Raw genomic sequence first — 25795 nt, 5'->3', positions numbered from 1 at the left:
CCTTTCCCCTCACTCCCACCCCCTGATGTAACTTCTAAAATCTTGTACACTGCACAGAATGCAAACAGACACGGGGTTTAGTTAAAACATACTTCTCTTTATTTGAGACTTCTATCCACAGATAAAAAAAGGCAGATGATACATTACACAGTATACTTTTTTTTTTGTATGCTTATTATTCAGCATGTCTGAGAAAAGGAATGATTACTGGCTCTAACTTCCCACAACAAACAGTGAAGTTAATGGAATAATAAATTAGTAGTAGTCCACATTATGTATAAAATAAATGTTAACAAATACAAATATGACATGAATGATGACTGTTCAGTTTCCCTTCTCAGAAGTTCAGTGTCTTATTAGAGTGGTTGCATAAGTTGAATTTTTATTAAAATGCAGTGGTGCGCTGAAGCTGTGAAACAGAAAAGCCACACAGGTGTGGTTTGTTATTTTTTTAATTGAATGGGAATGTCTTCAAGAAACCTTGTTAGTGAGAATGAGGGTGCTGTTCTCCTGCCCCTATGATGGTTGGTCACTATCCTTGTTGTTGAGCCCTTGCTGCTCAGCCAAGGCGGCAGACTTCATGCTTCAGCTGTAGCTGTTCCTGGCTTTAAGGCACCTACAGGGCCAATCAACCATTTACATTGCAGACCCTACTTATTCAAAGGATAAAACTCCACACACTCCTCAGTGTGTGGAAGAGGGGGTCATGCAACCTTAGCGTACTGGTCATCATCTCTGGGTGTGTCCTTGTTGTCCTATATAAATGCTCATTTCTGGAAACTCTCTAACCAGGGCCTCTGGTGTCAATGAACAGAGAGATTCTACAGGTCTTCAGGAAACAGATTAAGAGATCTATCTTGTCAGTGTGCTTTCTTTTCTGTTTACCTGAACAGATGTGGGTTTCCACGAGTGCTTTTCTGGCAGCCAGGCTACCATCCCCAGCCAGGGTATCCAGGGGAGCCAGTCCTGTGCATGGGCTGAATGTCAGGGTGCCGCAGGCTGCTTCCTGTGCTTGTCAGGCTGCCTTAAGCTGGAGACAAATGCCTTGTTCGTCTGTCCAGGGGAGTTTCAGAAAGTGCTAAATATACTATGGAGAGGTAGGTATTGAACAGGTACTGTCCAAAAAAACTCAGAGAAACTTGTCAAGCAGAGCAGCAAGAGATCTCCATTTGAGACTGGGAATGGGAACGGAGTAGCAGAGTCCATGTGAGGTGAAGAGCCAAGAGTCTTTACCACAACACAGATGCTGGCCATATATTACACAGTGAGAAAAGTCAACCGTGTTCTGAATTACAGGGTTGTAATTCCACCCTGAGGATCTGATGACTACAGAAACCACCTGAGCTCTGCTCCCCTGATTTGACAATTGTATACTCCTGGATGCAATTATAATTCTGTTGTATGTCTCAGCTGCCTGGCACTTTTTTCCTCCCTCCTTATGCATTTAACATTGAGGTAGAAGTTTTGACTAGTATTAAAACACACAAAGAAAATGAACACAATCTTAGTGGGTTAGTAGTCCAATGACCTTCAAAATTTGCAAAAACCTTCACAATGTGGCTATAAAAAGGAGTGATAGAAGTAGAATAAAAGTTATTCTAATAAGAGTCACAAAAATAGCATAAAAGTACAGTACTGAGTTGCAAGATGTTTTCTTCATCTATTTGGTTTAAAAAAGAAAATCAGATTTTTTAAAAATTCTCCCTCTGCAACAAATAGCAGAAAAAGAAAATTTTTTTGTAACATCAGAGAGATATTAGTATCCAAGAAAGAGCACAGGATGAATTCCTAAAGGCACTGTTTTGAACAATGATCTAAATATAGGTCATTTATATTAGTTGCCTTCAGTGGAGCACTGCTTTTATTTCCTATAAAAATACATGTGTAAGTATGTATATATACACATACGTGTCTATTGCAAAAAAATCTTGCATTTCTTCTGAAGTTTATAAGGAAGATCAAAGTAATATAATAGTAGTAATAAACTTTACAAGGAGACTTAAATGACTTATTGTTCATACAGTATTTAAATATAAGGAATATATATAAATCACCAACATAGGTTTTTTTGTGCTTTACAACCCCTGTAATACTAAAGCCTGTTTATATTAGTACCTAAATGAAGCAAGTTAAACTACTGCTATAGGGGCTGCTGTTAGTTACCTCCACTATATTCAATACCACAGAGTAAATGAGGTCCAAATTTCAGTTGAAAGAACTTGGTTAGCTTGAATTTCATCCTATTGATTTAATTATTGGCAGGAATGTGAAAATACATTCAGTGTAAGAAAGTTGTTAAAGCCAAAGGGAAAAAAAAAAAAAAAAAGTTAGTATTTTACAGCTATTTTTCAAGAAATACTAGATGTTCCAGCTTTAACACTACATTTTTTAAATCAGGGAAAAAAAATCCATGAGTAAGGAAGACAGATACTGTTTACAAGTCTTCAAGAGAACATTTCACTGACATTAAAGGCAACTTTGCAGACTCACTTGAAATGTATCAATTTGTAATCCACACATTTACAGGGGCTGCTCTGCTCTGAAAGCTGTTTCCCAATCTGTGCCAAAACATGTAAGGCAGTGTAGAATACTTCTGATGATAGACCTCCAGGCTCTGTTTCTCCATAATTGATTTAGTTATTAGTTATGCAGGGAGAGAAGAGATCCCTGAGGCTTGGTAAAACAGTATTCAGTTACTAAAAGCAGCCCTTTGTGAATTAATGTCATCCTACCAGCTCTTTCTGCTCATTATTCCTTCAAGTCTTGTTTTCCTGGACACCAGCTGTCACAGAGGAAGTCTCCAGCCTTTTCTTCTCCTGCCTCCCTGGCTGGCTGAAGTTGCACCAGCACGGTCTGGAGTGTCTCCTTCACCACCTGGATCTCCCTCTGCAGAGACTGTGCAAGCTTTATTAAGGAACAAATCTATAGGTGATTGGCAGTCCCTCTTTTCTTTCCAAGTTATTAAATAAATTCTTGTTCTGCTGCTCACAACAGATGGCCATGGCTATCTAATTGTAGCTTTAAGTTCTTCCAAATTGTTTGGATTAAATATTAATACATTCCTCACACTTGCTTTCAAAAAAAAATCCAGGCAAACTGAAGTTCTCAAGTAGCATTATTTAGCACTTTTAAAAAGGGAGGGGATGGGGAATACTGCTTGGATACTATCATGGGAAGGAAGGCGATGAAGAAATTGTACCATGGATGCAGTGCCACTAGTTATGAGTTTCCTGCTGGCTGGAGAGTGGACTTCTAAGCCAAAGGTGCAGACCTGGGTGGATCAGGCCCCATGTGAAGGCAACGGGGCAGTGGGACCCGTTTGAGACATAAGCCAAGTGACCACAGTTTGTGTGGCGTTAGCTGGGATGGGAATTGCGGCAAGTAGCAAAATTAGTTTATAGCAGATAAAGTGTTTCTGCTCTACTTACCTCCAGAAGGCTTTAATCTTAGCTGAATTATCAGTATAATTATAGTGCAGAAAACACACATATAAAGCTATATGAGGCTCCACAGTGAATGCTTTGAAAAGTTGAAAAGCAAAGAGATTAGCAGTAACAAGGTCATGCTGTCATGCATTAAAAGGAAAAAGGCCCCCTGAAAAGCACCTAATAATTCAGTAAAAATATTTCATTTGGTTAAGAGAGTTTTCCACACTTTATTTGCTGTTGCCTAGTTCAGGTTTCCTGCAAGGCACTCGGGAAGAAAATGATGGCTAATGGCTCAGCCTTTTAAAAGACCTTCCACTTCCCTCTTTCCCCAGCTCCACAAGGTCAAGGGAAGGTGTCAGGTGGTGGCAACAAGAATATGAGGGGTGCAGCAAAGAGCAGACTGGCAGAGAAAGGTAGGGCATGCATGGAGATAGTGCACAAGTTTTGTAAGTGTCTGGGCTTCCTAGGCAGTACAGCTTTTTGTTCTGATGACTACTCTCTCCTGGGAATAAGCAGTTTGTACTATCAATACATCAGCCCTTCTGCTGATAATCTTAGGTCAGTGAGACTGTGCAAGGACTAGGTGTAGCTCAGTGAGACAATCAACCTTATCTTCTCTTCCCTACTTACACTATGTGGAGAGCAAAGCAAGCTTGAGACAAGTCAAGTCAGAACCTGCTGAAGCTCTAAACCAGTGACCAAGTCTATGTGAGCAAGCCCTAGGGCCCACCCCATCCACACTGAGGCTTCCCATACAGGTATGGCTGAAGGGCAAGGACTCCAAAAGGCTAACCCAAACAGGTCAAGGGAGAGAGAGGTAAGTTCATTTCTAGCAGTAGGCTGTCAAATGATCTCTGAGAGAGCCAGAAACTCACTTCAAAGGAGATGAAACAGGCTGACACCGAAACAACTCAATTTCAAAAATACAATGCACAGGAAGGATAACACACAAGGACAGGCTTATCCTTTACAGAGCTCATCCATTATGAAATGCTGCTTTACTGGACCCTGATGTCAATGCAATGTCAAGAAAAAAAGACACCCTCAGGTTATGTGACTGTAAAAAGTGAGCTGCTACTTTTGAAAAATTGCAATTGGAGAGGACCATGGGAAAGCTATACAAATCACTGCTATTTCAGACAGTCACAGTTACGCCTTTGAAAAGCCTTTTGACTGCTTTTGATTCTGTTACCACTTCCTCAGAATTTCATCTTTGTGTATTTACATACATTTACTACGATGTTTTACTCTTTTAGTACATTCACCAGGAGTACTTAGGCATACTTCTAATGTCTGGACAGCTCTACTAAACTAAAGGGATTCTATCTCTGATTACAAGTAATAGCAGCACACACAAAACTTCGATCCTACAATCTCAAAGCACTGTACAAGGACAAAATAATTATGCTTTGCATCTCCTCTGAAGTAAGAAACATTACTATCCTCTTATAAACAGTCCTGGACTGTCCACCACCATTTAATTATGATGCTCTGCTGAAAATCTAACTGGTAAAAGAGAAATTATTCAGTTTATGAACACTATGAAGCCTCTGAAATTTAATTACTTCTGATGCACAGCTTCTGACTACATGCTGTCATTTGTAATATCCCAAGCAATTACAAAATTCTTTTCAGGTGGAGAAAAAAAAGCAAAATTAAAATGTTTTGCTGCCAGCAGATCAGAAATCTTGAAGGATAGAGGAAAATGAAGGAGATGGGGAAAGAAACTCTTAACTAAGACAAAGATGGAGCAACAAGAAAGATGACTGCATAGTCTACTTCCAGCAAGTTTCAATAACCTAATAAATAATACCACAACAACTGTAGACCAGTAACTGTCAAATAAGCCTTTATGACTAGGCAAAATATGTGGTGTAAGGTTGAGCATGTAATCTCTCTATACATACAGGGGTTATGTCTGGATAAACAGCTTCATCCATTTTAAAAATGCAAAAAACTTAGTTTTGCATGGGTCCGCAGGCAAATGTGTCCTTTATGCTTAAATTCTCTATCCAGCGCTGTAAATAGAGCCAGTATTAAAGGCAGGAGCCAAAACAAGTTTCAACTAGGAACATTTTCTAGTTCTGTTCTCTTCCTGTGAAAAACTGACAAAATCTCTCCAATACAGTAAATTGAAGTACTTGGGAACAGCTTTGCACAAACACAATCCATGTTCTGCAACAATGCTGCAGCTCTAATGTTGTCTTGGTTGAAGGTCTTCACCTATTTGACTTCCTCTCTTTAAAAAACTCGAGCATCATGACAGAGTCTGTGATTTGCAAGGAGATAAAAAGCAGATCTAATAACTGTAGACTTTTTTTCAAAAAAATGGGCTCATCAATGTATCTTCTGTTCTCTCAGCACAGATGTTTATGGAAAGGAGACAAAAAGTAGATATTACAAACTAGTTGCCTTCCTCTAGGAAAGGTTAGAAATTAAGAGTATATTGTAATAAGGAAGGCCTTGGAAGGAAAGTCAAGGACTATCATAGAGCTGGGGTAAGGGCCTATGGGATTTTGGAGATTGGAAGAGGAAATTAAGTCCTGAAGAACAAAAACAATCAGAAAGGGTTTTGGTTTTTTTTTGTTTTTTACCTGGTTAACTACTCTGCTTGTTTCTAACAGCCAAACATTACAGTGGCTGGAGAGAGAAGCTCAGCTAGAAATCCCACTACATAACTGCATGTGTCTTGCCTAACCCCAGGCACCAGTACGCATGGAGGGGGGCAGCCAGCTGGAAAGGACTTTCAGGTCACGGTGGACAGCAAGCTGAATGTGAGCCAGCAGTGTGTCCTCCTGGGGCAAAGGTGGCCAACAGCTTCCTGGACTGAATTAAGAAAAGCATTGCCAGCATGTGGAGGGAGATGATCTTCCACTTTACTCAGCACTGGTAAGGTCCGATGGGGAGTACAGGGTCCAGTTATGGGCTCCACAGTACAAACAGACACAGACTTCCTGGAGCAAGTCCAGCACAAGGATGATTTAATGGACTGGAACATCCACTGTACGAGGAGATGCTGAGAGAGCTGGGACTGTTCAACTTGGAGAAGAGAAGGCACAGGGGAATCTTACCAATGTGTATAAACAGCTGAAGGGTGGGAATGAAAAAGAGGGAGCCAGACTCTTTTCACTAGTGTCCACTGATGGAACAAGAAGCCACAGGCAAAAATTCCAAAGTAGGAAATCAAACCTGAATACAAGAATTTTCTTTTTTTACTGTGACAGTGATCAAACACTCAAATATGTTGCACAGACAGGGTTGTGGAGTCTCCATCCTTGGAGATTTTCCAAACCTGACTAGACATGATCCTGGACAGCCTGCTCTAGATGACCCTGCTCCAGCAGGTGGTTGCACCAGATGAGGTCACTCCCAACAAAATGATGCTGTGATTGTGTGTGCCATATGCCAAAGGGCCAGCAAAGAGGCAAGACAATTCAGTGTTTATTTGGAACGACCTGGGGTTTGTCCTCTTAAGTACACTCTGGAGTGAAAGACAGACAAAAGTCCCTATTGCTCCTATATGAGGCCTGTGTGGTCTCACAGCAAGAGAGCAAAACAGCATTTGGAAATCCATCATGTACTCCTTACAAAATACAGGGATATTTGTGGTAGTGAAACCAGATTAGAAATTTCCCATGGCTCCCCTCCATTACTGTCTCCATCCTTCACATCCATGAATGTGTTTCTACAAATTAGCTTGATACCCCTCCCATGTAAAAACCAAAATACTCCCCAAAAAAACAACTAAACAAAAACCCCCAATAGAATGATTGCAACATTTTGAAAAATGCATCACTTCAGTGGTCTGGATACCAGCTGTCTCCAAATCACTTGTTCCAGCAGAAGACAAAGAAGCTGCAGCACATGGGAGGAAATACACTGACCTACCTCTATCATGGCACAAACAATACAAGTGGAACCATGTTCTCTCAGTGTGATGCACACTGGGAAGGGCTCACCCTCCTGTCATTCAAAATAAAATAAAAAAGGGCACCACTGCCACCTCTCACTCTTGTGGAATCCCAAAATTTCTTACAAGTTCACCCAGGATGAGATTCCTCAGTGAGGTACAGTCAGAGCTAAATTCTACATTCCTGATTCTGTCGAAAACCTACACTGGTGTAAAGGAAGGCTTATATGACAGCCTGCCATATGACAAGGGTGAAGGGTTAGCAAAGTGACCTGCAGTGCCTAATGAACGTTTTAGGCACAAAATTCTATTGTCAAAATAACTTAAATTGCCCATTTTAGGGCAAGGAATGGAAATTGCTTTTATAGTAGTCCCAGACAGGTTTTCTTCCAACAAAGGCATTTTCACCAGGAGGAACTATTACAAGCATTCAAATTGTCTGTCAAAATGTAACTGCTAATTAAGAACAAAAATGACTGTGAAATTGCAACATAGGCTCCATTTAATTTTACTGGGAATCCCAGGCCTTTACTGCCAGGAAAGTAACACCTCTCATCAGCTCTGTAGACACCAGAATGAGTCACCCTTGTCCTTTGGTTCTTCCAATTAATGATGTGGACTGTTTTCATACACTTGCCAATGACTAACCATAATTGAATGTTTTGTGGATTTATTTGGTTATACTACATAGATTTTAGCAAATGTGTCATAGTACTACAGAGGAGCTCTTCCTCTCCCCTCTCCACTGTTTGATGCTTTTTACACAAAAGTACAGTTTAATCTTTGCTGTGAAAGACTTCAGTAATAAATGAGAATCTCAAGTGAGTCTGTGGCTATGCTCCGGACCTAGAAGTATCACTGGATTTCTCGTTTGTTCAGGTCGTGCTAGCAATTACAAGCAGCAGCATGGTTGATTTAAGTGTGCTATGCCATCAAAACATAAAATGAAAAACAATGACATCTGGGATTTTTCTCCTAATACAAACTTAATTATTAATCAAAGCTATGACATACAACACTGGCAAATGGCTCGAGAGCATCATGAATTTATTTTTCTCAGTGGAGTCTTTAAAAGTCTTTTAATAATCAGACGACAGGACTAATTTACATCTGTGCAGCCCCCAGTTAGATTTTTGACCTAATACAGTTTATAACATTCATGTGTAAGGCAGTTTTCTGGGGGATGAGGAGAAGGGCAAAAAATAACCAGCAAACATGAATTTGTAAAATTTATCCTACTTTCACTACAGTTCCAGATAATTAAGCTTCTGCTTTCAGAAAGTTCTACAGATTTTTATTGAAGGCTGTATAATTGTCCAATATTTGGGATAAGCTGTTTTATTTAAAACCAAATAAACTACCACGCAAACAATAGATCCATCTATTAATCAGAAATTCTTCTACTGAGACTAATTATTGACACTAGTCCCAGTGCTCATTCCTGCAATATAGGCAGGTTACCAATGAGTGAAAGTTTATTTTATAGGCACTGAGCAGTTTTTATTTAAAAAAAAACCAATCTACAGGTCTGCAGCACTGTGGTATCTATTTTTCTCATTCCTTTTGGAAGTATAGCACAGAGATTACATGTACCAGATGGTAACATTTTATGCACATTGATCTGGATTACCTCTGAAATAGCAACTGAATGTTAATGAGGGGTAGCTGAATTGCTGAACTGTTTCCCTGTATGTCCCTATGTTTTAAACATGGTTTCTTATTTTGTGACTGACGGTCTTGCTAGGACCAGGATATCACACAGTGTGCATTTCTGTATTTAGATAACATGAGCTGAATTTCATTGATAGAGGATAGATCTGTATCAGACAACTGTGGTTTAGAACGAGACTATCTACAACTCTTCACAGACTTTCAACGATTAGATGTTATTATTTCAACCATTCTTGCAGTTTCAACAGCTACATAAAAAATACAAATACTACCATTTTACATACTTGTAGTGTATTTTCTTCAGGAATTAATAAAACAGTTGTTCAGCTTATTTTCCCTTACCTAGTAAACTATAACTATGATCAGACCTGACTGGTTTGAATATGAACTTAAATCCACTGGAAAGAACCCCTAACTTCAACCATCAGTGTTCTTCTATTAGGGTCAATAAGAAAAGCTAATTTGAGAACACATATATCTAAGAGAGGAAGGAATTAGATGCTCCACACACACAACACACACATCCATATCACTCTGAAAAGAATGCTCACAAACAGCACCGGGGAATCACAACTGCAACTGAGCACACACGCTGTAAATATAATTAAAAGAATATTGCAACCTGGCCTGTGGTAAATACAAGGAAGTAATCTTTTTGTACACTGAAATGCTTAGAAAAGAAAGATTTGAAGGAATAACAAATTAGCAATAGGCTTTCTCCTCTCTGATGCACACCCCTCTAGCACTTTTCCCCCCCCACCCCCCTTTAAAATTTATCATTCTGATACCTTTAAAGAAATCCAAGTTTCCAGAATAGGAATTTTGCAATGAGCTGGCAATAGTACCCCATTACCTAAAACACAGTGGTATTTTCCACACACTCCATTTATTATCCTTTCTCTAAACTCTCTCCTGCATTTTAGGAGGAACTGAATCCTTCCTAGCACCATCGTCACCTGAACCCACATTCAGGTGTCTGTAAGGGTTCTTCTGCTAATCTCTCCAGCCTGAATTTATTCATCTTTCTTCATTATCCCATTGCCTGACACCTCCACTAAAACCTAACCAAGTATTCTAACTTCCTTAGCCTCACTGGTTCTTGTTCTCTTTTCCCTTTCTTAGAAGAACAAAATATCTTTTATGATAAGTTTTTCTATGAAAGTTACAAATGAAATATTATTCTGTGCTCTTAAATTTTGAAAAATGTCTGCAGATGTAGGCCCAATGAATGCCTTGTAAAAGTTAAGCAATCTTCAGTCTAAATGACAGATGAAGCACAGAAAGAGATGAGTACTTTATAAGACAACATCTCATCTGGTTACTTGCACTGGAGTGTTAGAGGCAGATTAGATGCCACACGATGCGTCTAATGGCCATTTTTTTAAAAGGAAAAAACCCCAAACTACATGTGACAATATACACAGCCTGAGTCTATAATGCAGCATCCAATTTAGCTAAATCACGTTGGGAAATGCAGGTGCATGGATGCTTGTATCCATGCAGCTTTTTGGTGCACTGCATATTTACTTAGATGAGCATTACAAACAAAAGGATTTTAACAGTAGAACAAAGGCTTTTCAGTGCCTAATCTCAGTTTACAAAGAACTAACTTCTGTTTAAATCAGTTAAAGCTGGATCAGACCACAGCGAAAATGCACTCTAGGAAAACTTGCTACAACAAAAACACCCACTTCATCAAGACAATCAATTCTTCCCTTCTTAATGTATTTAATCTGCATTAAGAACAAGTATTCCATATGAATCTGAAAGGCAAATATTTCCCATATATACTTACGCAGATTGATACATAACTATAGCTATATCAAAAAGGATATGAATAACTCCTTCATCAACTCTACAGGCGGAAGTTTGCAATTGATCTTCCAGATGCACCAATTTCTCACTTATCGCTTCACATTTTTCTCCCAACTCTGCAGAAAATATGAAGAACTCCTACAGGAAGTTGAAAAAGAAAAGAAAGCATGTTTGCTGCTGAGTGCAATTTTCTACATCAAATTTGCATCAAATCAAGGGGAAAATAAAATATTAATAAGGGGATATGATACTTTGCTGTGCTAAGACATTGCCTGAAAACAAATTCCCATTAGAGAGAGACAAAAAGTTGTTACTATACAATAAATTGGTGATTTATATGAAATGGAATGAGCTTGTGGTCTCAGTCAATTTCCCAGCAGAAAAAAGTAATGATCTCACTTTCAGCAGAGGACTAAAGGGGTGTGAAGATGGAACTGCTCTCCCTCTTCACCATTGTCTCACTACAGCAGGGGAGGGAAATCTCATGCTGACTACACCATTGACATTCCTAAATTTTAAGTTTTTCATGTAAATATGATTTACACTTTTAGGCCATTTAAATATTTCAAGCAGCATCACTTTTGGTATCTCTTATAAACACAAAATATACTTAGTTTTTTTAGGAAAAAAATGGCTAGAATACTTAGGCAATTTACTCAACTGATTAGAGAAAATGCATCAAAGTCTTAAGAGATTACAAAATGAAACTACACTGTTTTTACTGTGTTATCATGAAACAAGATTAAGTTCTCAAAAATAATGCTTCTTTACTTAGGACTTACACGGAAAAACACTTTTTCTAATTTAAACTGAGTATTTTAAAGCAGTTGCAAAGTCTGTCCCATAAGTTTGTCTGTTTTCAGATATACTGCACAACTGTAATTTATCTTTTATAATTTGTATTGAGTACTACTTTGAGAAACAACCCAAATAAACAGTGAATACAAGAAAGGGAGGGAAGGGAAAAAAAAAAATCAACCAATTTGTGCAGCACTGAGACAAGCCTCTCCTCTTCCTCCCAAGGCATCATAGTGCTTTTCTATAGTGAATGACAGGTGTTATCTGTAAGGAAAATACTATGGTGCCAAGGTGAAGTTCTGCTGGAGCTATGTTGAAAAAAATTAGTCATTCACCAGCTGGAATCCAGAAAACTAGATTGTCTCTAGACATAGTCTATTCACTTGTCCATAAAGCCAGATGCATATGTGGCCATATACAATCATCAGGAAATTTTCCTCCTTTAAAAAAGTACTTGGAGTCCTTTGCACTGATCTGTTGTTACAAGAGCTGCTACCAGCAGTTGTTTAAGAGAAGTTGTTTAAGGCTTCAATCAAAGGCCTTCCAAAGAAATCATGCTAACACTTGTTGGAATACTACCCACTGTGAAACAATCTGATTTTTGGTTAACACATTTGACAGACCTCAGTTCTGTGCTGTCCTTACACTATGTGCCACACAGTGCATACACAGAGTCAAATGTCAGAAGAGCTCTGCTTCTGGCACATCCTCTGCTACAGAACAGAGCTTTGACCTTTCTGCTTTCCTTTGTCTTCTGCCAGACATGGCTATCCAGCAGATCGCATGGGTATGTGACTAGCTGCATCTCGAATCCCGGACAAGCGAGCTGGTGTTGAGAGGTTATGTTGCAAAGACTCAGCTTACACACAGAGAAGCACCACGTGAGAACCAGCTGGCTGAGTCCCTGGCGCTCTGCAGGAGACCTGAGCATCCATTTTCAGAGTGGTTACCAAACATTGGAATCTACAGCAGCACTCCACAAAATTTATAGACGTAAAAATGACTCATTGTTTTTAAAATGAAAACTGGGGAGAAAGGTACACATTCTCCCTGTGGCAACTAGGAATGTCCTCTTCTCAAGAGCAGGGACAGATGATGAGAAACAAGTCTTCCATCCAGCTGCTAAATCATTATTCAGTACACCAGCAGGACTCCATATGCTGTTAGGGAGTGGGATAACCCAGGCAATTTATATCAATAGAAAGCTTTTAGGGAATCATTCTGTGACATGCATACAAGAACAGATGATAGCTGTCTAACAGAACTTAGGTCTCGGGCTAGAAGAGTCAGTAAATTGCAAAAACCTAGTACTCTGAAAGCACATCTAAAATTGAGACCATCTAGAGAAAGCTCCACCTCTGAACGCTAAAGTTTTCTCTTAACAGCTAGTTACACATAAGAAAATCAGGTGTTCACATAACCATCATCTCAAACACAAGAAAAGCAAGACAAAAACCACTCGGTGCTATACGATCACTGAACAGTTCATTTAGGAAGAACAGCTTTTAATCCATGCACAAACCCCTAAGTATTGCTCTGACAGACAAAAAACATAAGTGAAAATTTCAAACCAGGCTCTTTCTACAGACTGTATATTTCAATAAAATTAATTAGTCCTGTACAGATCCTGAAGAACTGGTATCTTATAGTGACACATAAAAAGCAGGTTCTTGCTCTTACAACATCAAGATATTGAATACTTTAGTCTGATCCAGTCACTGCTTTTATCAAGAACTATTACTGTATGAAATTTTGGATCACGTTCATGCTGTCAAAAGGGATAACGCTTCTAGTCCTGATTTGGAATCATCAGTTACTACAGACAGCAAATTAAAAAAAAAAAAAAGTACATTATAGTACACTCCCGAATATGCCATTAAATATATTTAAATATAAAAATCATTATAAAGATACACATTACAGTAGGGTGTCCCCTTTCTTTTTTAGGGTACTGTTGATGGCAGGAATATTTATCCAGATAATCAGTCAGTCAGCACTATCATCAGTTGCTGTAAGAGAAGACCCATTTCCTCCACTTTAAAACTGCCTTCACATTTCCTGTCTCATATATGTATATACAAGGAGTTCACTGGGCAGCTAATCTAAATGATAAGCAGAGTGCCTGGACTTGTCTAGCCCTGCTGTGAAGGTCCACAGGGAAAAATTTTCCCTTTCATTATGTCAGTGAATGTACGGAGTAAAACAGGCCTTTTAGACCTACCCCCTCACTGAACTTCAGGTGGGTTGAAAGATACTGGAGACAAGCTTTAGATACCTGGTTGGCAAAACATGCTCCAAGTGTGACTTAGCACAGATCCTGAAAACCTGAGATAAAATATAACTACAACCTGAAATCCACAGTAGCAATGCAGCTGGATTACACTTACTGGTGTACTGCTACACAATCTGATTTCATGTCTGACATTTTCTTTTCCCTTTTAAAATAAAACTTTACAGCCAGGTAAAGGAGGTCCCAGGAAGGATGGAATGAAGGAATCCAGCAAACAAGCCCCCAGGACCCTAGCACTTAGGTGAATACTCACTCTGCAGCAAAGGTATCTCACAGTGCTTTGCATCAGCACTAACCTGTATTTTGAGGTTCTAAGCTTTGGCTAGTAGCTTCTACTCTGCTGCAAATCCAGGCAAGGATTTTATTCATGTATTGGTCTCGTACACATGCTTAGAAATGAGACACTATTGTTTTTAACTCACTGGTTTGAATTCCTTTGTCAACTGAGTACTTAGAGTCTCACTTAAACTAAAATGTCCATTCCATCTCATGTGAAAAAATTAGCATATTCTTTCTGAATGATCACATTTTGAGCACATAATGAATTGTCTATAAATGAAACAAAAATCATGTCAACTTTGGAAATTAAGATAAATGAACAATGAGTACCAGGAAAATGTGCTCAATGTAAGTAAAAATTGGATCAAACTTGTTTAAGATCTTTAAAGACCTGAAACCCATTTAATCATAACTATATGGCTATGGCTGCAGTGCAGTGTAACTAAAATAGCTCCATAAGGCAGAGGTTATATTCTATTAATTTTAAACTCCTAATAGGTATTTTTCAGCTTAATTCTTCTTTAACACACCAATAATAGTGTATAGCTAAACTATTTTTGTGCCTACATGACACAGCTGCCTTTTTAGTTGAGATGAGAAGTTCTTCCATAGTTTAGACAAGCATCATCTCTCGGGAACTTACTTGCAGGCATCACATAAAAATGCAGTAGGATCATCATATAAATTATGGTGTTCCAGAACATGTATATATATGATCTTTCTTATTTCAGATTGGAAAGATGTGGTTGTGCAGAGAACTCTAACTTTAGTTTAACATCAAGAAGTTATAAATGAAATGGAAAAAAAATATATATATATAGTACACTCAAAAATATACAAGAATAATTCTAAATATTCAATCAATTCCACAGCTTCTGCCCCTAGGCCCTCAATTTGAAAAAAGTTTGATACCACAGAGAAGTAGACAGGAAAGATTTCTCTCAGTGCCTTTCATGCCTAGTAATGTCACTCGTAACATTTTTATTTGACATTTGTCTATGTAGGCAAGGAAACCGCTGTCAGTGACACACAAACTATTCAGAAGAGCTCCTGGTTGGAAAGCAGCACTTTACACTGATCAACAACATTTCTGAGAGGAGAGCGGACTCTGCCTCCAGCTCAACATATTAATAAAATACAACTCATCCAAGCTTGTAGGTTATGTCAATGCTACAAGCTGCTGTAAGTCTTAAGACTACTTTGGTTATTTTTGCACTAACAGCACTTTTAGGAAGCAGCAAGGAGAGACTGAAGGAGTCAGGAAAGACTGAGATGCAATATTGCTTTATGGATTTTTCTGTAAACAGGGGATGTAGCAGGTTGGGATTCCCCCCCCCCCCTAAATCCTTAAACAGGTGAAAACAGCATAAATGTGGGTGTGATTTGTTGTTTTAAGGTGAAATTATTCTGCCTCCTCATGCAAAGTAGAAATTCTCCTTCTCTCCCAGAGATGTAAGAGTCTGATGCAAGAAACAGGAAGAACAGACAATGTTCCAGCTGATGCACAGCTGGAGCATCAGCATATTGAATTAAGAGCAGAGGGAATGGCTTCCACTTCAGTCTTCTGCATGTCATTTTACCCTTTTACAAGTTATTTTAGTCACCTATGAGCAACAGCTCCTCAACAGCATTACTCAAGAAAAATATTTGATCAGCTTTTCCAGTGCAAACACCTTCCATGCTGTCTTGGATCTAGTTCAGCAGTTTATATAAAGAAGTGGTATTGTAGTAGCTAGATTAATCTAACTCTGTTAGGGATTAGAGTCTCTTACAGAGTCTTTGGTGGTTGTGCTGAGAAACAGGATTCGCAGACATATCCTTAAAATGAATTCTTCCTACAGAAGAACTTTTGTAAAAAGGCATTGTCTTACTTCCAACTAGCAATATCATAACGCTAATAAGAAAAAAGCCTTAGACGACCTTCTGTAGAACATCAAAGCCAGATTTCTTACACCTGTGCTAAATCCCCTCTTTCCCATAATAGTTAAAATCATTCAAAATAAAATAACAACTTTGAAAAGTTGCCCTTGCAGACACGTACTTCACATTATGGCACCAGGTTTAGAACTGTAACGACTTGTTGGCAGAAGTGCTGCATGCTTACCCTCACCCCTTGCAGAAGTAAATGGAAATTGTGAGCACTTGAAACTCCAGCATATCATGCCAGGACATCTCTTAAATCATTTCTAGAAACAAAATGTAACCATCCATATGTTTGTCCTCCTTGAGCAGATGCTTCAGTCACATGCAGGCTAAGCGCACATGCCCTCAAATAATGACCTACATGGCCACAAAGTGTCCAAAGTGCAGATGGAGGAAGCATTTGTCCCTGCTCTGTGTCCCAGATTTCTTGCCCTGTGTGCACTGTACTGGGTAGATGAGGAAGGCAAAGTGGCCACAGAGAGAACGGGCCTAATTTCTCACTCTGAAGATAATGCATGTTATCATGACCAACACCATGGCCGGGCTGACCAGGAAGCAACCATGGATCACCAAAGCCCAAGCTGACACTTGGCAGTGCGATCAAGCCCACTGTGACTGTCCTTGGCTGGTGTCTGTTTACACAGTCCTCAGCAGCTGAGAGGGATTTTGAGAGTAGAGCCTGCTCCAGGGCTAAACTGCCCTTGCAGTGAGCAAGTTTTCCTACTGTAATCTTCCTTTGCTACAAACCAAGATAGTTACATTTCATTCTACCTTTATATAGCACACAATAACTAACAGTTGTCATCTTTACCATTATTTTTAATGTGATTAAAGACTCTGACTTTCAACCAGACTGGGATTTCTAAACTTCTTATTTCTACTCCTTTCCTTCTTTTCTACAGTGTGTTCCTGTCTTCTACAGAGCAAGGTGCCCAGACCAGTGCTGTAGTCCTCTGGAGGCTTTGACATTCTCAGCTAAGCACAGTAATTATTTCTGTCTTACAACTGACATTCCCATTAATGAGGCTGCAAATGACATTTGCCCCTTCTTGCAACAGGATGAAGTTAATGAATCCCACTCTGTTTGTAGTCCACTATAACCTTGGATCCTGCTTCTGCAGTATTGTCATCTTAGCTGCTATTTACCATCTGTATACATAAATCCGACTTTTTTTCTTCCTCAAATGTAATTTGCACCTGTCTTTTAATATATCCCATCTTATTGATTTCAGGCTATTCTTTCAATCTATCAAGAGCATTTGGAATTCTAATCTTAATTGAAATTATGTTGACTGGCACATAAGCTCCTGGCCTACCTCCTTTTTAAAGGCAAATACCAAGTTTGCCTTTTACTGATCCCCTGGGACTTCAGTCTTCATCTAGGAGTTTTCAAAGCAGCTTGTTAATGGTTTGGAGATTGTTTTTCTTGGCTCCTATGCACTCAGAAGAAACTTCATCAGTCTAGCCTGAATTCAGCACATCTTACTTGCCTTAGGATCCTTTACTGTGTTTGTCTCTCTGCTACCTTGTAGTGAATACTAAGAGCATTACATATATGGACATAGTTTATCATTTTCAGAAAGACCAAAAGCAAAGAAAATAAGGAAGAAAAGTTATTTCTGCCCTCTGCTCTCATTTCATTATTTTTTCATTCACCTTTCTTATTAGAACACACAAATGGTTGTTTTCACCTATCCTTTACATATAGCTTATCCCTGAACCCCCCAGCCATTCTGCATGTCTTCTGTTTACAGTAGCTCAGTGTGTTCAGTGGTCTTTTTGGTTCACTCCTACACTATGCAGTACCCTTTTAGGCTCATCCTTAGGAACATTTTTGTCCTTTCCTTTTCGAATTTCTGTTGGGCCGCTGAAGAGTTGCTGACATAAATATGTAGTCTGTTACTGTGTTTGCACCAAAAGAAGATGGTGCTGTTACTATAAACATGATGTCTTCTGGAGGGCACCAAAGATCATCTGCTGATTCTTCCTCCTACAGAGTTTGTCCCACAGAAACTCACCAGTTGCCCTCCTGATTTTGTTTAGGTGAGTTTGCCTTTCATGGAAGTAGTTAATCCATATTTTCTCAGAAGAAGGATTTCCCAATTACTTTTGCCCTTATCACCTTCCACTTACAGGCTGCTAGCTTGCTCCATCAGCCCGTTTATGTATATTTAGGAGACTGCAGCACTACAACATGCTCCTCAGTTTCTCATATGCAACATTTCAAGCATAAAGCTTTCCAGACAGCTGTTTTGCAACTGTGACCTACCTCCTCCCCACCATCACATGCTTTTCCCACATTCTGTTTGCTTGCACTGATTCCCTTCCCTCCTCTGCAGGGATACAACAACACATGGGAGTGTTAAATGACTCATCAGAATTACAGCCCTATGTTGGCAATTCTTCCCTTCATGTACCTTCCATTACAGCTATGGAGCAGTGCCCTATGCAGAACAGAGCTCTCCACTGCCTTCCAGCATCCTGCTGGGGTCTGGGTGACAGCAGCCTTCTCATTCTCATCTCTAGTAGAATAAAGATCTTCCCCAAGTGCAGACTTCCTAAAATCAGTGCATTGGCTCATTTAAAGTGGGACAATGCCAGTTCCTGCTGGGGGTGGATGAGGCTATTTACTGACAGTGGGCCAGGACTTGGAAAAGAAACAAAAGCACCAAACTGCTTCCTAGTGTCCACTCACTGCTGTACTAGGAGTCAGCATAGCTGGGTATCATTTATAGGTGGTTCCTAGCACTGTTTGCTCCCACCTTTGCTCCCAAATCACTAGAATGGAACAATCTGGAATGACTAACAGAGTCCTCTCTTGCAGGCAGTGAAGAGACTGACAAGAGTGGATTAGGGGACCAGAGCATTAAAGGAACATTTAGGCAAAGCCTTGACATGGTACAGGGTGCTGACAGTTTCACAGAGCTTTTATAGAGCTGTCTACAAGTCAACATCAATCCAGCTGTGGCAGTGTGGGAGAGCCCAGCTTTCTAGCAAGTTTCCATTTCTTCATTTGCATCATTGCTCTCTAATCTCTTTATGCACCTATTTTTCCTCAAAATTCAAAAGGTTTGTAAAGTACCACTGCTTGTGAGGACTCTAGGGTATTAAGCTCTTAGTGAACACTTCTGTAATGTCAACCCTCTATGCCTGTGAGCTCTGGTGCATTTGTAAACCCAGCACACAGACCACACACTTGTGCTCAGCACACCTCCTGTTAAGCAAAACAACTTCTTCAGTCAAGGGCTGGGCTGTACTACAGCTTTCAGTGCAGGCCACTGCTGGACACAAGCATGCAGCTGTACTCTCAATTGCATTGGTCCAAACCATATACAATTTTTAGTTTTCAGCAAATATTCTGCTGCAGCTGTCACTACCAACGTGCCCACAGCATTTTGCCCTGCTGGCAGTAGGGCTTTTCTCTACCTTTATCCCATGGGACTACTTCCCCCATTTCATGTCATCTGTGGACACAAGCATCTGCACAGTTTTGCTTTAATTCACAGCAAAAGTCACTCATAAGAGAAAGGCTATTTGCATTTTATGCAAAGTTCACCTTCATTCTTAAGGCTTCCTGTTTTTACTTATGCTGAACTCACACACATGTCACAGTCTCCTTATACACAAGTTCAACAATCTGAGTTTGGTCTTGCAGTTAGATTATCTTTCCTGGAGCATTCTAGCTGCTCTGCAGTCTTTGGACTCACTGGTGGGAATCCAAAGAAATGCATCATCTGAACAGTTATCCCAAACTTTCTTTCTTTCTTTCTTTCTTTCTTTCTTTCTTTCTTTCTTTCTTTCTTTCTTTCTTTCTTTCTTTCTTTCTTTCTTTAATAGTGGCGTGTAAGGTGCCGTGTGTGCTGTTATTGAAGAAATGGGGGTTACTTACCCATGCAATTAATTTGCTGGCTAGGTGCAATACTTGGATACTAAATTTCCTTAATATGTAAGCTGCAGCCCAAGGCATACCAGTATAAAAATGGACCAGACTGAATCAGTACAGATCTTAGAACTAGTATAATTCCCCGTACAAATACATTACCTAAACTCTTAATTCATGTGTATGTAGATTCTCATCACTTACTCTCCTAGGAAACGCCTCTCACATTGCTCAATTATCCTAGACTTTCTTATAGACTAGGTTCTGTATTATTTTACACGTTATTTATTAAAACAATGTAAAACGATAAACATCCAGCATTTTTATTTAAATGAAATTACTCTTACCCTGTATTCTGCTGCAGTATGCTTTTATACTTCATAAGTAAACTCAAAGGCATTTTTAGTGGTACACAAGGAAACAAGTAAAGCATCGTGATTTTGTTCCCTTCCTAAGCATCATTACAGTGCTACAGTGAACGTATTCATCCTGTTGTTGGTATACAGTATGTGCTAGTATGCACTAGCACAGGATTTAAGTATAAACTCCCCAAAGTACACAGCCATTTTGCCATTATATTCAATGGAAAAAAAAAAGAACAGGGCGACTCTAGTTGTGCCTGTATGGCTTTTCTAAGTGCTAACACACTCTCTAGCAATTTTTACCCAAAGGTAATACTATAAAAACAACCATCATTAGTTCTAATTGAGACCCAGAAAAGTCTGTATAATATCACCACTTTACACCACCTAGAAAACACTTACCTCAGATAAATGACCCTCCGCTCCAAATGAAATATCTTCCGTAACCTGTTAGAGATAAATTATGAAGTATACGGTAGATACATGCTATATAAACAGTAAGATTTCAATATAACTTTTAAGAACCATATAGCACATTAAAAAGTCATATAAGCTGAACAACTGCATCATTTTGCTTCACATGCATGAAACATTTAAATTGCATTTATAATGGAGCATGGCAGGCACCCAATATTTAAAGCTAAATTTGAATACATTTTATTAAAGCCTGCCTTTGGCTTTCCAGTTAAAGCCCACAGGAATACTGCCTCAAACTGAAGGACTAACTATAGATTGAAACAAATTTTTCTATCAAGCTCTTACAGATTTATACACCATTCATGACTCTACAGAATTTTTTTTTGGCACCCGATAGTGATTTTCAGCAGGAGAAACAAGAGACCCCACTGTTTTGCACTGGTAACATGTGCTAACTAGTCAGTTCCTCTTTCAAAACTTGCTTCATCTGTGAAGTGTGTAAGAAATTAGCCAACATTTCACTGATTGGCTGAAGAGCAAAGAAATTTGATGTTAACATTATTGGGAAATCATTAATACTTATCACACATAACAGTATTGATAATCTTTAAATAAACTGAGATAGGGATATTGCTTTGGTAGGGCAATGCTTAGTATCACAGGTATGTACATGTATACATAAGAAAGGGCAAAATCATTACTCTGCCATACAGTCATTATTACTACATACTATTTTCAGTAATCTATCTGAAAAGAGGTTGCTTAGATTTCTTTTACCTGTAATATTTCCTCGTTATATTCTTACTGCAAAATACACGTAAGCATTAAGCTTACTGAGATGCTACGATCTCTAACTAGAGAGTTAGCATTTTTATCAGTAGATACTACAAAACAGTATCACATGCAGCTAAGGGGCACCTTACTGCACAACGCATGTGACTGTACAACAACGATCTGATCACTGTGTACAAGCCAGCTGCCTGTTACTACAGAAATCCTTTCCAGCTTGGATTAATACACAAAACATTCAAACACCGACTTTCACTGGTTCTTAATGCTGACATTTAAAGCAAAGATTAAATTTAAAGTTTCCAAATTATTTTTTAAGCTCTACAAATACAATGTTTAATTAAAACCCGAATGAATGCATCGTTTATTTAGCTTTCTAAAGGCTTTGTCCTTCACACATTGCACATTTGCCTCCTAAACCACAGGCTATCTCAATGCACAGTAATGAGTTACAGCTTGCTGACAGAGGCTTTCTTGGTGTTTGCTATCGCTAAATTCTGGAAAATGTTGTGTCATATCCTGTGATGACTTCTTTTTAATGACAGACACCACATTAAATATTAATTATTATTTTTCCACGATTATCCACTTAGTATCACTTAGAACATTCAGTATCTCAAAAAAAGAAAATCACATTAAGGCTTTGCAATTATAGAACGTCTTCCCGACACCAGAGTACTCTACAGAAGACCCCAAAAGATCATCCCAGATAGAAAAAGTGTGCAGAGGTGAGGAAAAGACAGCAGCCCTTACTCTTATCCTTGCTCTCTGCTTTTTTTATGGTGAAAAAGTGACAAATGACCTACAAAGAAATGTGATGGGATAACTACCAAAAATGCTGACTTACAAAAGGTAACACTACTGAATTTGGGGTTTTACCTTGTAAGTTTAATCACCTCAATTTTCTTGAAATCTAGTAGGTGTTTCTTTCCTTCATAGTGATTAAGAGGGAGCACTGCACAGCATGCCAGATAGCAGAAGAAGAAAAAAGGATAGGTCAGGAACTCAAGCCCGCAGGTGCACACATACTCATGTTCATCAAGATACTTGGTGTTAGGGTGGTCCCTGCACATGTCTCTTCGTTATCATTGGCGTTTCTGAGGTTATAAAAAGGTTTTGCTTACACAAACATTATTAACAAGCAAAAAATAAAGCAGGATATCATAAGGAGTGGAACAAGCAGGTGTTAATGTCTGAAGAGAAATGAAATGTTATTGTATATTTTAGAAATCACACAGATACATATCTAACTATCTAATAATAATCATCGTGACTTCCACCTCACTCACACGTCACCTGGGCAAAATAATTTGCAGTCAGTTTAAAAGTAGGGAACATTTCTAGGGTGAAAACTAGGACCCATCTTTAATTCCTCAGAGACTCGGGAGAAAATTAAGCCCAATTAGTCATGAAAAGACAAACTAGAACTGCAATGATGGGGCACCCTAATTTCATCAAGATAGCTACCAGCTGGAGAGTACACGCTTATATGAAAATTCAAGAATCTATCTCAAATACATTAGACAACAAGCTGACTTTGACATGATTGAGGTTAATAATATTGTCTGTAACTTTGCTTCAGCATTTTTTAAAGATACTGTAATCTAATGAATTATCTGTAATTGAGAGGAGTACTTCTTAATTTTTAAGTAATTCAGAGTGTTCCGCAGGATGATTTTTACTGGCCACACTTTAATTTAGTTTTGACCAAAAAATTAGTAGTGATGTTTCAACAAGCTGAGCTATCAAAGCATGTGATTGTCTTCCCTGGGTAACAGTCAGTAAAGGAAACCTGATTTGCTGGATTATTTTGGGATGTCACAGCCTACCACATAAACAAACTGGAAAAAAACAAATCTGTACTGTCTTGGAAAACACAGTTATGAAGACTATAAAGTAACTGTTGACAGTTAATAAACCTGTGCTCACACATGACAGTAAAATATCTGAACTTTCAATTAATTTATACTGTACATATTTTATACCAGAACATGTCATAGTTTATGATCTAGTGAAGATATTTAATTAAAAATGAAAAACAGCCCCTCTGCAAAGCAGTATCTGAGGATCTAAGTGAAGGGTTCTTTCCATTCATCTATTCTGCTTTTCTTATTATTGGTATGTTTCTTATTTGTTTTCTAATGAAACCTATACAGTAAGATACAGTTATATGCAAGAAAACTGGATTTATAGTATACATCAGCAGAACCAATATCCACTCCACAGTAATACTCAGCCACATACATAAATGACTGCAGAGCTTCATTTATAGCATTTCACTGTAAAGTAAATCAATCACCTAGGACGAAGTGTGCCTTCCAAGGTACATGCACAGATACTATTAATTATCCTTTGCTATACTGTTTTGAAGCAAGCAATTCAGTAACCTCTCAATACAAAGAATGCCAGTATTTCCTTCTGCTTCAGTGACCAACAGCTCTCTAGAAATTCCCCAATGGGAAACAGAGGTGACACAGTTGAAGAGAACAGTCATTCCAGAAACATGGCAACCACATCAAGCTACGTCTCTCACAGGGACACCACAGCCTTGTTATAACATATCAAACTAAGAATTTTGACAAATACATGCATTTTTCTATTAGGTATCCCTGCTTGCTGATAAATGGATATAAAGGGTTCACTACTAATGGACAACAGTAAGTTTTTCCATGAAAGTCACATGAATGGCTATGTTGGAGACGAAAAGCCACACCACTATTTACTTTTTGCCACAAACATTAAATTATTTTTAAATAAAAAAGAATACAATACCATATGACAGAGCACTTAAATGCTACATAGGTGTTTTTTCTTTCAAACAAGTCCATTTACAAATCAAGACAAATCTCACACTTCAACACATTCAAAACTGGAAGATAGCATGATTTGTAAGTAATGTGTCAGGTTTTTTATTTGTTTTTATATTCTGTCTTGTGATGAACTACTAGGAGATGTTGGGGTATGTTATGCTATAGCTCTTCTCTAACAGTTTAGATACTGCCTGTCATTCCTACTGAGATCCTACCAGCTTTACTATCTAAAGTGTACTCATTTGGTAAAACTTCTGTACCCCACAATGAGGAAAAAATCCCAGCTCCTGAAAGTATAAAAGCAAGCAGACCCACACAAATTCCAGAACCAGAATAATCTGTATGTTGGGGTTTTTTATGGTTGCACTGGGTTTCAGCCATCACTGATGCTTAAAGTTGCCTCAATGGTCAAAGCTGCAGGCAGCACTGAGCAGAGGAAGGCTAGTTGAGTAAGCCATGGTAAAACATAGCTGGGTTGCTCAACTCCTCCTAAAAGCTGGAAAATGAATGAATGGTCTTATACTAACAGAACTGTTTTTTCTTTCTTTCAAGTTTGTCAATCTTAGGAGTGCTGTGGGAATAGACATAGGAATACCTCCACAGGTCCTTCACCGATAGGCATTTTCACGTTTATATTTACACATCAGCTTCTGAATGGATTTTGGTACATTCTCAAAATTGAGTTTATTCAGGATATCAGCTAAGTCCAGATCCTAGGCAAAGACATTAATACCACAAAGTTTAAACACCTAGATGAAGAGCTTAAGTTAGGGGAAGCAGTCTCCCTAAGTTCCCTCTGTGGTTGATAAAGACATATGGGAAACTATCAAAAAAGCAAGTTCAAAAGGAGAAGAGAAGCTTAATGGAAGCACTGCAGATATACTTTCCTCTTCCATTAAAGATATGGGGAACCTGTACCTCTTGAGTTCTGCACCTCTCTCCAGAACCAGAAGTCACCTCACTTCAGATGCCTAGATGTCATTCTAGGATAGCAATGCTGATTTCCAGGGAAAAGATCTGGACTTGCAGGGGTGAAATAGGTCATCATCTGCAGCACAAATCTCAAGAGGGCTATAGAAACAGTCACAAAACCCCAAAACCTCCAGAGCTTCTCAACTGCACTTTTGAAAGGGGAACACATCTTCCCGTAACCAACAGAACTCCTCATATTACTTCAGCAGACTCATCAGGAATATGATAAGAGGGGGAGGGGAGGTTTGGGGGAAAAGGAAAGGGGAAAAATAAACCAAACCAAAGCCACAACTGACCATTTCCAATAAAAATGGTCTTTATGTGGAGTCAGACCATAAACCATTTTCCCTAGGAAAAGGCTGCAAGTACTGTTGAAGGCCAATTTGAAAACAGAATTTTACTAACAAGAGGAGATTTTACAGTAAGGTAAGGGCCAGCTTTCTACTAAGTC

At 38.8% G+C, this 25795-nt stretch overlaps 1 protein-coding gene across 1 annotated transcript in view; it reads right to left on the bottom strand.

Moving 5' to 3' along the window:
• Positions 1-2071: 2071 nt before the first annotated feature.
• DISC1 (DISC1 scaffold protein) overlaps positions 2072-25795 on the bottom strand; it is a 184041-nt gene continuing 160317 nt past the window's right edge. Inside the window, exons 12-14 of the mRNA XM_026844578.1 lie at positions 20759-20803; positions 10845-10962; positions 2072-2897 (exon numbers count right to left, since the gene is read on the bottom strand). Coding sequence (XP_026700379.1) covers positions 2749-2897; positions 10845-10962; positions 20759-20803 — 312 coding nt within the window. The 3' untranslated portion in view covers positions 2072-2748. The remainder of the gene's footprint in view (positions 2898-10844; positions 10963-20758; positions 20804-25795) is intronic.

This window comes from Athene cunicularia (genome assembly GCF_003259725.1).
Source record: "Athene cunicularia isolate RWA chromosome 3 unlocalized genomic scaffold, athCun1 chr3_part1, whole genome shotgun sequence".
Lineage (NCBI taxonomy): Eukaryota > Metazoa > Chordata > Aves > Strigiformes > Strigidae > Athene > Athene cunicularia.
The sequence above is the reverse complement of the archived record's forward strand: the minus strand, read 5'-3'. Positions and strand labels throughout refer to the sequence as shown.